Below are 17,128 nucleotides of genomic sequence, written 5' to 3' on the forward strand. Positions count from 1 at the left end.
TTATAAATACTAATGCAGCAAATGACAGCAAAATGACAGCCTTACAGTCACTGTAATTTAAAAGATGTACTCATGTATCACACAAGAGTGCATTCTTTGGTATCACAGCACTTCAGGAAACTTCAGATTTTAGAATGGGTTCTTAATAAGGACATAATCATTGCTTATCCCCAGGTATGTACATGCCAACAAGGGATGACAGAGACTGACTGCAAACTTCAGAATAGAATTATTATACTGGAGATTTGTTGTTAAAGCAGCTCTGCAAGTTTTGAGCAGAATGAAGGAAAGTTCGAATCTAAGAATGCTACTGCTAATCTAACAATGCACTAAGTTTCTAAAGCAATAAAAAATAGGAATAATTAAATATAGGCAGGTTCAGATATAAAATTACAAATAAAAAGCATAATCCTCTCTAATATGCAATTGACATGTCATTTTTTATCTCTGCTCCTCCTTGCTAAACTTCTTGGCATCTGTTTTTAGAAAGAATCTTTTTCTCCCTTCTCTCTCTTTGCTTATACTACTGTATTGCTTTTGCTATTCCCCTCTTGCATGCAAGCAGCAAAGGATTCATGCAGCAGAGATAATACCACACTGCTGTAATATCAATATGCTAAGAAAATCCAAAATATTTAGGCAAACCAAAAAAATAAAACCAGAGCTGGCCAGGGAAAATAAACAACGGGTAGTATGAAGGAATTCTTTTCCATTCTGCTTTTAAGATTAGGCTTGAGAATGTAGAAAGGTAAAAAAAGACAGAGAATATATGTACTTGCAAACAAATAAGACATATTAGTCTTTCTTTTTAGGAAGTAACATGAAGAAACAAATAGCATCTGCCCTATAAAACAACTTCAGAAAATCTAAAAAAAAGTTTTTCCAAACAACGTTACTAGACAGTTTTTTTCAACAAGACGCAGCTGCAAAATGAAGTTCAGACTTCAAATTTTAACCATTCTCTTTCAAAGTCTGGTATTACTCATCACCCATTGAACATTAAAGCATGAGTTGGAGATTAGGCAAAACAAAGTGGAATAAAGGTAGAAAAGGTAGTTCTAATCAAAGAAAAAAATGAAGAGTACTGTAATAAACCAAATATGCACTGGCTCAAAAAATACAGTAGTCTTTTGAAACCAGAGGCATTTCCTGAATTTTAGCTCTTTTTTGTATCTTGGCAAAGAAAGAAAAACATTCACTGCTTCCAACAAAGCTATATTTTTTCCTTTATAATCTCCCAAATAAGAAGCTAACATTTAAAACAAGTTATCAGATACACACAGAAGAATCCACTATGTGTTTATATGGACTAGAATTATAGAAACAATTTCTGAAGATGAGTTGAAACTAATACATTGTTTCAACAGCTCTAAAACTTCCCCATCATTTTTGTTTTATCAGAGGAAGCTAACATAATCTGTAAGAACAAGAATTATACTTTACTTAGTTGTAGAAATAAACTGCTATATTTTCAACCAAATCCTTGAATTGTAAATACTTTTTTACATATAGTCAGCCAATTTATATTTTCCTAATATTTAATCCTGCAAATTAATACCAAAAATCACACAAAACTTGAAAAAGACAAAAGACAGCCACAGGGTCAAGAAGTGCTGGCCTATCTGAAGAATTACTGGAATTAAGATATAGACCTAATAAAACTCTCAAAGGCATTTTCACAATATACCAAGAAAAGCTTACCGCTGTAACATGAGATACATCTGTTGAAGCACTTGCAGAATTCTGTGGACCACCCATGTGCATCTTGCTGATATGTGTATTTAAACTACCCAAGCTTTTGAAGACACAGCTACATTCTGTACAGTTGTATGTAGGGCCATTCTTCACCTTAAAAAAAAAAAAAATTGCCATTAATTTCCCCTACATCTACCAAATATTATGTTTTTCATTATTTTTCTGTATAACAATTACACTACGGAATTATGAGAGTAAAATGGTTTGTTTTTTCAAGTTACCAATATGCAGTTTTTGAACCAGGCTGGTACCTCCCCGATATAAATGAACTACAATCTTTGTACATGACTATAATTGCTTATTACCATTTCTCAGCACTGTGAAGCACCAGACAGCAAAAAAAATGTCCTCTGGCAAACGAGGCCTCAGACTTTTCTCTCTTTACAATCTCCTACCATTCCACACTTAAAAGCAAGAGTGAAATGCAACTTTATCAAGTAAGATGTGGCTGAAGATGAAACATCATAAATTATACAAATGGAAATTTAGAAGTGTGAGATAAAAAAATGCAGACAAAACCAACACTGTGAAGGGCAGGGAAGTTTAATGTTTAGTTTGAACTGAATTTGAACACACCGAATGAGAAAGTGATCAGCAGCCACTTGTTTGAGACTTTCACACCAATGGGTTAAGGTAATTAAAGCAGCTAAATTTGCAGATTCCAACCATCCTCACCATTCCTCCTCAGTCCATCATACAGCAATAACATCCAGTGTAGCACTTGCAACATGCAGGGAGCAACAAGATATTCAAAAGAAAACACACCATAGTACTTGCAATATAGTATTGGTACTTTGTATTTTGTGACACTAAACTGCGAACAGGACTTTCACAAAGAGGTATTAAGTAATAAAATACTCTACACCTAAACAGTGCTTTAGGAAGTGAGAATCAACCTGTAATTCATTAACAGCTGCAATGTTATTTTGTGACTGTCTCAGGATAAAACAAAGAATTCATAGAGTTCCATGCAGGCTTGAAGAAAACACAGCAACAGCAAGAAAGGGAAAAAAAAAAAAATCAATAAATTATCCAAAACAGTAACTCAAATGTAGGCTCAGGACTGCAAAACACAGCACAGAATGTGATCAAGAGGTAGCATTTATTTAAAGTACCGTACCCACAGCTTGATTCTTTCTTACAAAATAACAAAGTAACAGAGAAAAAAGTGAAAAATATTTTTTACTGCATCCGTAACTAATATTGAAAAAAGTCAATTTAAATTATTAAATCAACGTTGGTGCATTTTTTTACTTAGCAAAAGCTATCACATATAGAAAGCTGTTAACCTCGAGGACAACTAGTCACACAAAGTCAGAGAATCACAGAATCAATTAGGTTGGAAAACACCTCCGAGGTCCGCAAGTCCATCGTCTGACCAAACACCACCATGTCAATTAGACCACAGCACTGAGTGCCAGGTCCAGTCTTTTCTTAAATACCTCCAGGGACAGTGACTCCACTCCACCTGGGCAGTCCATTCCAATGCCTAATCGCCCTTTCTGTGAAGGAATTCCTCCTGATGTCTAGCCTAAACCTCCCCTGGTGCAGCTTAATACTGTGTCCTCTTGTCCTGTTGCTGGTTGTCCGGGAGAAGATGTTGACCCCCACCTGGCCACAGCCTCCTTTCAGGCAGTTGTAGAGAGCAATAAGATCCTGATAAGATCTCCCCTGAGCCTCCTTTTCTCCAGGCTAAACATCCCTAGCTGCCTCAGCTGCTCCTCACAGAACTTGTGCTCCAGACTCTTCATCAGCTTCACTGCCCTTCTCTGGACCTGCTCCAGCACCTCAATGTCTTTCCTCAACTGAGTGGTCCAAACTGGACACAGTACTCAAAGTTATATGATTTAACAAAATTAAGTGTATTACAAACTACTAAGACATATCCATATACTAAGGCATATCCTAAAAGTAAGGAACTAACATGCTTAAAGAATCCTTAGTGATATCTACCATTGTAACACAAAAACAGAAAACAAGAATACAAATCTCAGAGTTAGGGGAAGAGTGAGAACAAAGATGATATTCTATACACAAGAAAAAAAAGAAGGAAAAAGTGCTACCTCTACCACTTCACAAGTTCCAAACTAGGTCTCTTTCTATGGGTATTTCCAACCACAAATCATTAAACTCTGCAAGGAAATGACTGAACAAAGCTGCATAGCTCATGTTGTTCAGAAGATGGTATTACTTTATTACAGCAGTACCTTTTGAATCTTAAAAACTGTCAAAAAGAGGAAAAAAAACAGACATAAGGAGATCTGAAACATTTTTTTAAATCTTATTCTGGAATTTCCTTCTACCTGTAACCAAAAAAACCTCTGTAAAAGGCTGCAAGATACATATTTCAAAGACAAATGGCAATACGTTCTACAGTGGAATTAGTGTGTTGCTGTTTCGTCTTGAAACTTTTCACCATTTTCTGCTTGGCCGCTATTGGCTTCCTTTCATCTGATTCTAGCCCTCGTTCTCCCAAGACTGACATAAGTACATTTTTGAACACCTAACCCCACTATTTATTAATCTACCCATGTATTTAAAAGACACTGGGAAATGAAGGTTTTGCTACTTCTCCTAAGTATACATTTATCCAGACCAAGCTAAGGAAAGCTCACAGGTAAAAGCAGCAAACCAGAATCTACACTACAGCAGTAAATCTGTACTGGTTGGAGCACATAGGAATAGCAAAACTGAGTTAAGATGCATGTTAGCACGCAGGACTCGATGAATAATTGCATTTACCTCCGAGTGAACTCGCTGTATGTGTGACTGCAGGTTGCCTTTCTGGGAAAAGGCGGCGGGACAAAAGGCACAGGCATGGGGCTTCTCCCCCGTGTGCTTGATCATGTGGGTCTGCAGAGCCCCCTTCTGGTTAAAGGCCTTCCCACACTCGCTGCACTTGAAAGGTCTTTCACCTGCAAGGAAACAACAGCAGGAGGATGAAGAGGAGGAAGGGTAAGGAGTTTTAAGTAAATGTCAGCAGTTTCCTGTATCTAAAAGAAAAATTGTATCAGTTAAAATAAAATACACACATTATTATATATGTTATTAGAAGGTTTTGACAATAAAATTGCTTACCTTGACCACCTCAGCACCCACTCTTATGAAAATGTAAGCTTTTGAAAAAGTTTTCTAACTAAGCTGATGATTATCAGTTGAAATGGGTAAAATAAAGGAGATCTACATGAAGCAATTACTAAATTAAAATAGTTTCCCTCATCTTGTGGTTTGGAAGATCTCAGAATCTGCTATGCAAAATCAATGGGGGAAAAAAAACAAAGGGAAAAAGAAAAAAAGAAACCCACATATGTTTTACACCAAATCCTATCAAATGCATATACCTTCACAGAAACAAACTGGCCCAGAGGGTAAATGCACAGTAACAAGTAACTAAGAGTCAAAAATCTAACCTTTTATCTAATTTAAAATCAGAAAGTCTTACAGCAGCACTGCAAAAGATGGCATATGGTTCCCACTCCCCAATAAATATTAACAGCCATTCATTCTTTGCAACCACCTAATGAAAATATGCAATGAAACAATGTTTTGGACAGTTCTGCTGAGAAAATAATTTTTAAAACTGTTCACATTGAATATTTAAAGAAAAACTAGCCAGTATTGTTACAGAAATGCTCTGTCACGATTTCCCAATTTTGGTGCCCTCAGCGCTGCACATAATTACAGTTTTTGTATATTAACAGATAAGCATGAAAAACTCCAGAGAAATTTTAAGTTACAGAATATATGAGGACTGCATAAACAGATTACAAAGCTACATATTTTAAACAGACCAAGAATAAATTTCTGTTTTTTACAACCATGTGTTCTAATTAACTCCTGGAAACCCCCACTGCGAACTCACTACTACCCTTGTTTTTCTTTTAGTGAAATAGTTCAGCTGTGGTAGCTGTAGGACCTTGAAAATATTTAACACTTTGCCTTTGCACATTTCTATAGCCAAGACCAGCATAAGCACGCAGTATATTATGTCTGCTACACCAGTAAGTACTACCATGTGCACACTAAATCAGTTTTAATAAATACTTTTATATGTTTTCTAATTTTATAGCTGTAATTACATCTACTTTAAACTTATTAATTCTTAATTAAATTCACATTGTCAGAAACAAAAGCAGCTATTTTTCTGAAATATATTACTCACTGCAGGAATATATATCTTCTGCTGTTTAGGGGTTTTGAAGATGCTTTAAGGATTGCAGGTTTTAACTGTGTATTTTTTAACAGAGATTAAAACAAAGAACACTGATTCATATCTAGAAATACTAAATTCCTATTGGGCTTTCACACGCAAAAAGCTTAGCTTCCAGTAAGAGCTGCTGTTGGACACATAGAAGTATTCCTTCAGGTTAAGTTTGCCTATACAACTAAATCTCAGCGTAAAAATGAAATCTTAATGCTATTGTGGAAATGTGAAATTTTTGTATTTCTCAAGTATAACTTAATAAAATACAGACTTGAGGTGGGGAATAAGGGGTTCCTTACTTAGTTATTAATGTAGGAACTGCAGTCCCTGAGACTTGATTTTTCTCCCAAAAGGATGAAAGTGCTCAAAATGCCTAGCTATGAACAAAAAAAGTATTGCAATTAAGAGGCTAATGTAATGCTGCATGTTGTGCACAGACCTGCTATTTTAACACTTGAAGACCTGGGCATTCTAAATAAGCAGAGTTGTTCTTTTCTACATGTTTACAGTACCTCAAGCAGCTGAATGCCAGACAGATTGCCTGCAGATTTAGAGTACTAACATACTTCACAAATTAAATGAGTATTTGCAAGCTACTTGGAACTTAAAATGACCTCCTGTCACGTGCAGATTAGGATTGCATTTTCTGTCTCAGATTTCCCAAAAGACAAATGTCTTTCTAGTATTCAAACGAACTATAAATGCCCTTGAACTTTTTGAAGCTTTAAAAAAGCATCCTCAACAAACTACAATAATGTTTCTTTAATTGTGACTAGAAAAAACTAATGTATTAAATAGAGTCAAGAATCTAAAATACTGAAGTTAATTTTCACCGACCATTTTTTGGATATTACTTTCAAGCAATTGTTTTAAAGCAGGTACAAGGGTGACCTCTTGTGTTACTTTTCTATAACTAGATCTGTAAAACTTCAAAGGGTTCTTAAGAACGTGTCACACAATGGTATTTTTATTTCTTAGTAAACAAGGCCAGTCTTGCAAATGGCAACTCATCACATCACTGTCTGAACAGTGATATTAGACTGACTGATATTACAAACAGAATTGCACGTTTACATAAATGAATACTTGAATTAGCTAAAAACTAGACAAATGGCAATTTATTCAATATGTATGAAAAATACAAATACAAATTGAACATCACTGGAACATCTTCAACAAAGGCTTTGTTTAAAGCCAAACTCCTGCTATAGTAGTATATCTGGCTAAAACATAAGAACTATTCTTTTATAGTCATCTGTACACTCTAAAAACTTTTGTATTATTTTATGCTTGGCATTTTTCAATTATTTCAGTTGCTTAAGGTTTAAACATGCATATATTTATGACAGAAATTTAGCAAAAAAACATCCCCTATTCATTCTGCAAACCAGCTCTGAAGATCACTTTGTAAGTTTAAATAAATCAATTTAAATAAATGCAAGACCACTACTTTGTTAGTATTATTAATTTTCATGTACTTTTTCTCTTTTAGCAATTGTAGATTTTAGAACCTGCTCTCTAGAGTTTGTTAAGATGTAATTTAAACTAGATGATATTTGGTAACAAATGAAATCGATAGAGTATTTTACATTTTTTTAACTGTTTCTAATCATATAAATCTGGAAATTTTAAAAGCATATAAATTTCCTAAGCGAAAGAATTACATAAGGTTTATTTTAAACCAACAAGTAACTGCATCTAATGAGCCAAATGTATTAATGACATTTTAAGTCCCAACAGGAAGAAAAAATATGTAGTATTTGACAGATTAACTGATTTTTGTAAAACAAAAAGAAATTAAAATAAGTACTTCCACAGCCTTACCTGTGTGTATTCTAACATGTCGTGTTAACTGACTCGGTTTCTGGAACGTCTTTCCACAGTGAGGACAGGAATAGGTAAACCCACTTCTGTCAATGTTTCTGTTGTAAGATCTGGTATCTGATACCCTGTGATTAAAAAAAAAAAAGAAAAGAAATAATTTTAATATGAAAGGCTATTTTGAAGAAGCTTATTTTACCCCATCGCTTTTAACATAGAGTAAACTTGATGGCAACATAGTATCAGCTGCAACAGCGATAACGCAAACTCCATAATCATACTGAAAGAACAGCACAAACAGCTCTTTTCTCAGTACCTACATGCACCAAGAATTTCAGTTATTTCTGTAGGAAAAATCCAGTACGTCTTAGAGGCTCTCTACAGACATCTTCAGGGTAAATTCTGCCAGAAGTATACAGCGACTTCACAGGTATTTTGGTGGGAACTTTCTACTCTACACAACTCTAAGAACTGGGAATAGACAATATTTCTTGGTTTTAAATACGTAATTTTCCCCATCTGTTTTTTTACAGAAACAGTAAAGATTAAAAGAGAGATCACCTGTCAAGACTTAAGGCTTTTTTAATATATAAAGTAAACCAAGAGAAGTTTTTCCTCCTTCTAACTTACAAGTAATTCTCACCTTGCTAAAAGTAATGTTAAAATAGAGAGCTGAAAGAAAGGACGGAACAAATATTCATCAAAAATAAGAAAAGCATTTACCAGGCCTCTTTTTTTCCCCTTCCTTTTGTGCTTTTTCAGATTTACAAGAAACTCATGGGCGGCTGTAATGAGGACCTCTTGGGAAAGATGATTAAACTCAAAGAACAAGTTACATCTTTGCAGGATGAAAGCATGAAAACTTCTGTCATTATAATAAATGCTATGTAAAATTAATATACATTTGCTTCAATGTATTGCTATTAGCATTTAACATCATAAACACACTTCAAAAATCACTTTGCATCAGAGAAAGTTAACCCATGTTTACAAATAGCTGGCAGATGAACTATGCTTAGTATGTGTGCCAAAATACAAAAACAGGAAAAAAAAAAAGAGGCCTCCGAAAATAACCACCCACTTAAGCAAAGTTTTAAAAAGCAAGTGTCATTTTAGAACAGCATAGCAAAGAAAAGGAATGATCTGCATAAATCGTGGCACTCTGCTGACTGGAAATACTACTCCTGCTTTTCCCAGCTATCACCATAAAAGTAACATCTGCTCATTTTGTTACAATCCCATGATTGTCACCTTATTTTATAGTGAGTTTTCATATGCTCCTTTAGCTGCGAGGAAGTTTCAAATTCTTTTTTGCAAGACTTGCAGCTGTGGATCCTACTGCCTGCCAATTCTTGACGATGTTCTTCCATGTGTATGGACAGCTGACTCTGTAAAGTGAATTCATCTCCACACTCTGAACAGATGAGATTCTGAAAGAGAGAATAGCGACTGATTTTTCAAAACAGCGGTACACAAGCACAAGCTTTGCTCAAGTAGATTAACTTATCCTTCTATGGACATTGGCAGCTGGAAGCAAGCAGCAAGAGAAGTATATAAGCAAGAAAAGTTTATGAGCCCTGTAATATAAATTACGTACAATAATCACTGCAAGATTATATTAATATTTATATTTTAAGAAACTCCACTAGAACTGAGTTCTGAAAAACTTCATACGGCAGCAGAAACAAGCAGTTCAGTACCATCATCACCACCTCCTATATTTCCTTGGTGGGCTGCTTCAAGACACACAGAAGCTCACCTCAGTGCCATTACATCATGGTCTACAGAAACATCTGTAACAAATAGTACTTTCTAACCAAAAGCATCTTAACTGTAGATGCAGGGATTTCACACCTTTACTGGTTAAAACTGTAATGACTGGCACTTCTAAACAGCAATCCCACCACAGTTAGCACTGACTTTTCTTAAGCTATCTTGACAGAAAACATGACAGAAATAAAGAGGGACACAATGTTTCTAATAGATACCTCTTCAACCTGTTATTTTATAGCAGTATTAAACACACCATTTTCCAGTTATGTTAGTATTCCATGTCATCTAGAATGGAAATTATACTTGTAATGTTTAACGCAAAAGTATTGCCATTTCTCTAAAATTCAGAGTAAGAATCAAATATTGGTTCAGTGAAAATTAAAAGCTCTGCATTTATTTGACTTCCTTTGGCCTTTTGAAATCATTAATTTTATTTGTCAGTGTATCTTTATTTTAGAAAACCTAAGCTGAAAGTTAATCTTAAATGTCTAAAAATATGCATCTCTGTTAAATGTTCTTCACTGGTGTGCCTAAGTAACTTCAGACTGGTTTTTTTAACTATAAGCTCATTTTTCAGTAATTGTGATTATCACTGCAAACTAAAATGTATTTTATCCTGCCCAGTTTTTTCCCTCTCCCTTAATGATCAACAAGAAAAATAAAAAACAACAGAAAACAACAGTGTTCATTTCAAGAAGGATATTGACAACAATGTTTTAATCAAGAGGAACACAGGTATGCAACTTTGTTTTTGGACTGTTTTGACAATAAATTTGTTCTTTAAGTCTGAAAAAGAAAATTTCTGCTGTATCACATGTCCATACAAAAGCTTAAAAAGCTGAAGTCCTTTAATGAAATTAATTACCAACTCAAAAATTACTTGTTTAATCTAACCTAGATGTCATTACTGGACTCAAGTTATAGTGTGAGATGACAAATAACTAATACTTTTTTTTCTAGGACATACATACAAATCTGAATACTTCTTATGGGTATCTTTTGTTGTTACACAATGAATTTAGTTTATGATTAAACGAAACTAAAAGTGGGGGAAAATTTTATGAAGGGAAGCTTACAATTACTATGCCAAGCTCATGAACCTCAAAATGGTGAGATTTTGAATCACTCCTCAGCATTTTTCAGACATGCATATGTATCATGTTAAGTTGCTAATATACGTATCCTATTAAGCAACTTCTACAAACAAAAAAATAGCCCAAGATGAAGTATTTGAGACAATAAAAGACTTCATGATTCTATTCAGTACTGTGGAATTTGCTGCAGGAAAGCAAGCAGAAAAACTACAAAAACCCCAGCAATATGTAACTACAAACAGACTCTGCTATAGGCAATATCAGATTTATCTTTTTGCTTCTCAAGCAAACAAAAAAACTGACCACCACACACAACAAGTAACTGAACACTGTAACCTCACTATGGTTAAACTCACATTTTAACACTGAACAAAAGGGGCTGATCATATGTAAAATTCCCAAACTCAGAAAAAAATGTTTAAAGCTCTACTCATTGGATTCTGCCTGTATTAATTCTCCCTATCTTACCAGATGCAACATCTGAAGAACACTTTGGAACTCGTGATCTTCACCTGTTTAATATCTATGATTTCTAGCATCTGTAAAGGATTTTAATCTGCACTTTTCCAAAAGATCATTGCTCACAAATTTGATTAGACAGGACAAATCAAATACAGCGAATAGTTTTTTTAATAAAAACCAAACAAAACCCCAACATCGCACAAATGAAACACAAAAAATCAGAACAAGAGGATCTCATAATGAGGGAATTTTCACTTTATATTCACCAAATACCAGTTTTAACTTTTTCAACACATTAAGGTTCTCCTAAAGCCCAAAAACCCTCATGTTCATGAAAAAAAGAAGACATAGTAGCAGTTCTAATGTAATAAATAATCTTTTTTTTCCAGTTTTTTATTCAGCATTTATGTCTTGCCAGGGCAAAACACAGCAGTGAAAACCACTGTACATTTCCACTGAGGAAATGGACAAAATCAAGAATCCTCTAGAACATGGGGCGTATTTACGTAAGATACCATTCTTTATGATTTCTCAAGAGAAAGCTACCCCGTATTAGTGAGGAATGTCAAACGTGAAGTTTTTCCCTCACACCAGTTTATCACACACAAATCACCAAAGAATGTGAGGAGAAAATACAGTCTCTTGCAAGCTCAATATCAATAGCTCAGAAAATTCCTTCCAGAACTTCTCACAGGTGCAATCAATCACAAAAATCTAAGTTTCACAGACAGACCCACTCTCACAAATCTCACTGGAGCACTCAAGAAGCTAGGCACACTAATTTCTTTGTCTTGCCCATCTGAACTCATCTGAAGATAAAGCTGCCTGATGCAGCACAAAACAAGAGTAAGGTTCCCCAAATTTCAGTTTGTGAAGCCACCTCCTTAACTGCTATGTATGTCCCCTAATGTATGTTCCCCCTACGCCCCTTTGCGCTGATTTCAGGTTTTTAACTCTTCTAACAGCAAAAGGAAGAAGAGCAAACAGGAGGGAGAATGTACTCCACTGGTAACTCGTTATCCTGCATGTTGTGGAAAACTCAATGACAGCTAGTGCCATCACCAATACCCTCTGCTTCAAGTTCAAATTCCAGCTCTCCTACAGGTCCTGCGCATAACTACTGTGAAAGTTATACCTGCAGTTTTCTATGAATTGTTACATTCGTCTCTGTTTTATCACAAAACCATTGAGCATTACAAGAAACATATTCATTAGCAACTGAAACATATATGTATTTTTGCATTAAAAATGTATTAAAATGTTTGTATTTTTATAAATTTAATTTTCAAGCAGCAGACTGAATTTTAAATTGGAAGGCATCACACAACCTATTCTTCTGACATCTGCACCAAAGCAACAAACTCAGACCTGCTGCAGTGCATGAAAAATCACTAGTGGCAGATATCAAGAACCACCCTTGGGTGTCTTTCCTGATGCTTAGTTTCCTTATTCTGATGTTTTTAGCAATTCATAAATCAAGTTTCCTTGATAATACCCATTAAGTCATTTATCATTACAGATATGTTAATATGCAACAAAATTGTACTTAACTTGGCTACCTACTTGACTGTGCACATGACAAAACGTGAACTAAAATATGATTAAAGAAGGAATACAACCTCTACAGATGGCATGCCGGCATCTGTTTTAGGGAAAAGTGCAAACAGGCCTATTATCCCAAACTGACAAGTCAAAACTGCTGTTGATGCCTAAGGTTTTAACCTTCATATTTTTCAAACCCTGTGCTGCCTACTGTGTAACTCTGAAGTTTCTTGTAGCCTGTTAACTTCTGCTCTCTCGTGCTACGCCTGCTCTCCAAGGACACTCAGACCGTCCTAGGCCCCAAAGTATAAACCAAAAGCCTCTAAAGGGGGGGCAAGCTTGGGGAAATTACATCATTAACTGAAGCTTTAAATGGAGAATTAACCCTGATACGCAAATGAAACAAACTTATAAAAGCGTGAAGAACTTGTGACCTGTTGTCCACCTTGGGGTCCATCTTGGCAGTAGCCTCTGGCTCCCCAGAGTGTAGCTTTGAAGGCCTTTCAAATAAATACCTACCTTTATTCCCTTACTCTCGTCTAGTCTCTGTTTTTAGGTGGCCACTTCAGGCATCAGTTTTTTGGTGACCCAGGTGGGACAAGAACTGTATGGTGGCCACTGTAAGCTGTCAGCAACTGGCATGGAGAAACACACCACCGTTACAATTATGATTAGAAGTCTGACAATAAAAGTGCATTTTTGATTCAGCTCCCATTCTCCAACACCAAGTGCAATTTTGAAAAAACCTTAACTGGAGGAAGATGCAATTATGTGATGGAAAACTTGGTATTTCGGGCAGTGCAATCACCTCTGGCAATTGTAGTAATGCAGTCATGACTATTAAGTGTGCAACATACACCACTATGTATTAACTGTTTGCTAAGAATTTAACCAACACCATCAGAATGGAAAATGAAACTGTGAGAGGGGAAGAAACAAGAAGTACTCTCAAGCAAAACAACCACTCAAAAATGGAGGTGGGAGCTGTAGATAAAGGAACAGTTTAATCTGTTTCTATGGATGGTGAAAGTGCCTCACCATGACATCTGCCATCAAACATGATCACACATTATTTATTACGTGTGGGCTTATTAATGTAGATTAAGCCACAGAAACATCTTCAAAATAAAAGTATGTGTAAATAACCAATCAGTTAATGTTTATAATATGGTATCTATCAAACATGCACAGATGCTCTTTGTTCATAAAGACACAATGGGAACACTTACTTATATTTAGGGTATTAATTTCCGTAACTAATCCCCGCTTAAATTTTATATTTCTTTGGAACAAAATAATTTATTCAATCCTCCAATTTAAAGCATACAGGTAAGGGATTAAATACAACCACTATGACATGTCTTTTCAAAATTCTGTTATAAGGTTTCATGAAATTACCTCCTCTTTCTCATGTAGCATTATATGTGCTTTCAGACTGGCTACTCGGGAGAACTTCTTGTTGCACACAGGACATGTAGGATCCTCGCCATTGTGAGTACATTTGTGAAGGGTCAAGTTGAATTCAACATTAAATGACATCGGACACTGGTCACACCGGTGAGGCTGTTTGTTAAAATCACAAAAATAAAGACAAAATTCAGTCTTCTCATAAGCTACATATGCCCTGACTGACACATATAACCATACAAATCAAAACGTTAAACATTAAAAAAAAGTGCAATTCAAGTACCTACGTAGGATAATGATGCTTAATAATACCAATATTAATTATTTTATTTTCTTTGCATCTCAATACAAAAAATACAAAAACAGCATTACAAGAGCACAAAGGGAAAGAAAGCAGGCGAACTAAGGAAACCAGAGACTCAAAACCGAGACTGTCCTAAAAGAGCGAAGTTAGCAGGAAAGAGGAAAGAGCAAGAGACAGAAATACATTTTCCTTCTTTAACTCTGGTCACAATTCACCCAGAGGGTGGTTGGGCACTGGAACAGGTTCCCCAGGGAAGTGGTGACAGCACCAGGCCTGACAGAGTTCAAGGAGCATTTGGACAATGCTCTCAGGCATATGGTATGATCCTGCCCAAGACCAGGAGTTGGACTTGGGGATCCTTGAGGGTCCTATCAACTCAGTATATTCTGTGATTCCATGAAATCTCCTTAAGTAAAATTAATAATCAAAACAGCAAAACACTTAGTTTATACTAGGACTGACTGCTTTTCACTTGGCATCTGCACAATCAGTTTTAATTCTTTAAGAGCACCTTCACTTTTAGATGTAAAGGCTCTTACACATAAGTTTGCAATAGCATGGGTTTAACTTTATCAACTTTACAACACTGAAACTTGTGTAAGTTGTTCTTTGTATACATGAATTATCTCTAAGTGCTAAGCTTTGTAAAAATTAATCTGTATTTAGGGCTATCTCAAAAAGTAATAAAATTGTTTTCCTATCACATGTAAGTAGTTTTAGCTTTGTGAAATAGAAAGCAAGGGAAATAAATTAAATGCTTCATATTACAGATGCAACTTGTGGTGCAAGCTTCATTTAAAAAGCCAGTCTAGTCTTAATCACATATCTGTATTCTTCTCATTCTTCCCAAATTTGATTTGTAAGTAGCTAAAGTGATGACATTAATCTACTGATTAATACATACATACTAAATTAGTTCACTAGTAGGGTCCTGCTAATAAATATAAGCATTATTTTCTTTTTATTGCTAATGTGTAGAATCACTTTGCAAACTATTGCAAAAAACTCATACATTTTCTCACCTACCTGAGTATTTTAAAAATCAAAGAAAATGGCTAAAATTAAAAATTACTGATCTGGAAGCAATAATCCAATCAAAGGGTATCAAAGGAAGGTCCTATCTCAAAGGAAACATGAGAAAACAAGAGGAATGTCACAAAACTGAGGCCCCCAAGTAATAATTATTAGTGGTGTGACTGAAAAGAAATGGAAAAGACATCTTGTGTTAGCTTCAGTTGATAGTATATGAAAATATCAATATACACTGGTTATATCTACTACAATTCATACCTTGTCATTTTGCTCATGATCCCTCATATGGCGCTGGAACTGGGTCTCTCTTGGAAAAGACAGCAAACAAACCTCACACTTATGAAAGTTGGGTACTTGGTAGGAAAAATCACCGTTCTCTCTTTTTGGTGTCAGAACAACACCTGCAAAACAAGCAACAAAAGATTTGTATGAAGTCACATTTCATCTACTTATAACTCATTGTAAAAATACAGAATCATTTGAAGCAGAAACTACTCCAATTCCTCTAAGATTTTTGACTTACCCAACACTGTAACTTCAAGAGATCTTGAAGATCTCAGGTATAAACATTACTGCTTCCATTGACACAGGATCATCCAAATACATCCATATCTCAAGCTGCCAGTCACTAAAGACATAAATAATCACCTCTTCCCCGTAATTTGAAATAAATTCTTTCTGTGCTTCATAAACACCCATCAAGTTCGCAACAAAATGAAATGTTGCAAAAAACACTAGGTATGAGTAAGATACTGCCAGGGGTTACTACTAATAGTATTACATCACCTGTTTAATAAAGTTTTTTAAAATTACCTAGTCAGCAGTTCTGACTACACAGATTTTCTGCCCTCCCTCCTTGCTCTCTCTCTTTCCTTAAGAAAAATTTAGACATCTTTTCTTTCTTCTTCTTCTGGCATTATAAAACCTTTATTAAAACCTATTTTAAAACCTTTAGGGTTACAAAACCAACACCAATGTTTCAAACAGTTGAGAGAGATGCAATAAACTGCAAGTCTAAGTGTGTACACATTAATTCAAAGGAAAGAGATGTATTTTTCTTTGAACAGATCCAGTCTAAGCCCATATAGTTTTCTTTAAAACTCCTACAGTCATACAACTTTTGACATACAAGTTGCAAGCTTCTATATCCTTCTGCTCAAATGAGTGAAGTCAATCCTCTAAATACTTTATGATATAAGGAAAATATTAATCTAAGGAACTTAAGCACATTTTACATTTGAGAAGATACTCTATTACTAAGGAAGTGATCTTTATTTAAGAAAAAATTTAAGAAAAGCAACTGGCAGGAGGGGTCAGCTTGTGCTGCAGGTTAGGGTCATGAAAGAGAAAAAAAATCTATAGAATTCAAACACTGCCACAACTAAAACTGCATCAACAACAGAACACAAAAAGAAGGGAACACTGATTTTATTATCTGTACATGGAAGGCCTGATGTTTAAGTCAGTACTTTTCCCCACATATGTAAGAACTAGGCACAGGAAGTAACACCACCACAAGTAGAAGTTTACAGCATCCTGTTTAAATTTCCTCAGAGGAAACTGAAGATTACAATTCGTACAGTATTTCCACTCTACTGCACCCACTTCAAAGTCCTCTCTCATTCACCACACTATTTACAAGCAGAAAAAGAAATCAGTACCTTATGTCCCGACCATTTTTTTTTCCCTGCTAAGATTCTCATAAACAAACTTTAAAAGCTTGTAGTTGAGGAA

General features: G+C 35.2%; 1 protein-coding gene across 6 annotated transcripts in view; it reads right to left on the reverse strand.

The window, feature by feature from the left end:
- Positions 1-17,128, reverse strand: part of ZNF236 (zinc finger protein 236) — a 79,590-nt gene that overhangs the window by 53,218 nt on the left and 9,244 nt on the right. For all 6 annotated transcript variants that reach the window (XM_042048768.1, XM_042048767.1, XM_042048766.1 and 3 more), the window contains exons 2-7: positions 15,653-15,795; positions 14,050-14,214; positions 9,032-9,210; positions 7,784-7,908; positions 4,498-4,670; positions 1,702-1,848 (exon numbers count right to left, since the gene is read on the reverse strand). In XM_042048768.1, coding sequence (XP_041904702.1) covers positions 1,702-1,848; positions 4,498-4,670; positions 7,784-7,908; positions 9,032-9,210; positions 14,050-14,214; positions 15,653-15,795 — 932 coding nt within the window. The remainder of the gene's footprint in view (positions 1-1,701; positions 1,849-4,497; positions 4,671-7,783; positions 7,909-9,031; positions 9,211-14,049; positions 14,215-15,652; positions 15,796-17,128) is intronic.

The sequence above is a fragment of the Corvus kubaryi genome, unplaced genomic scaffold (genome assembly GCF_017639235.1).
Source record: "Corvus kubaryi isolate FWS band 111438036 unplaced genomic scaffold, C.kubaryi_AGA036_p1.0 68, whole genome shotgun sequence".
Taxonomy (NCBI): domain Eukaryota; kingdom Metazoa; phylum Chordata; class Aves; order Passeriformes; family Corvidae; genus Corvus; species Corvus kubaryi.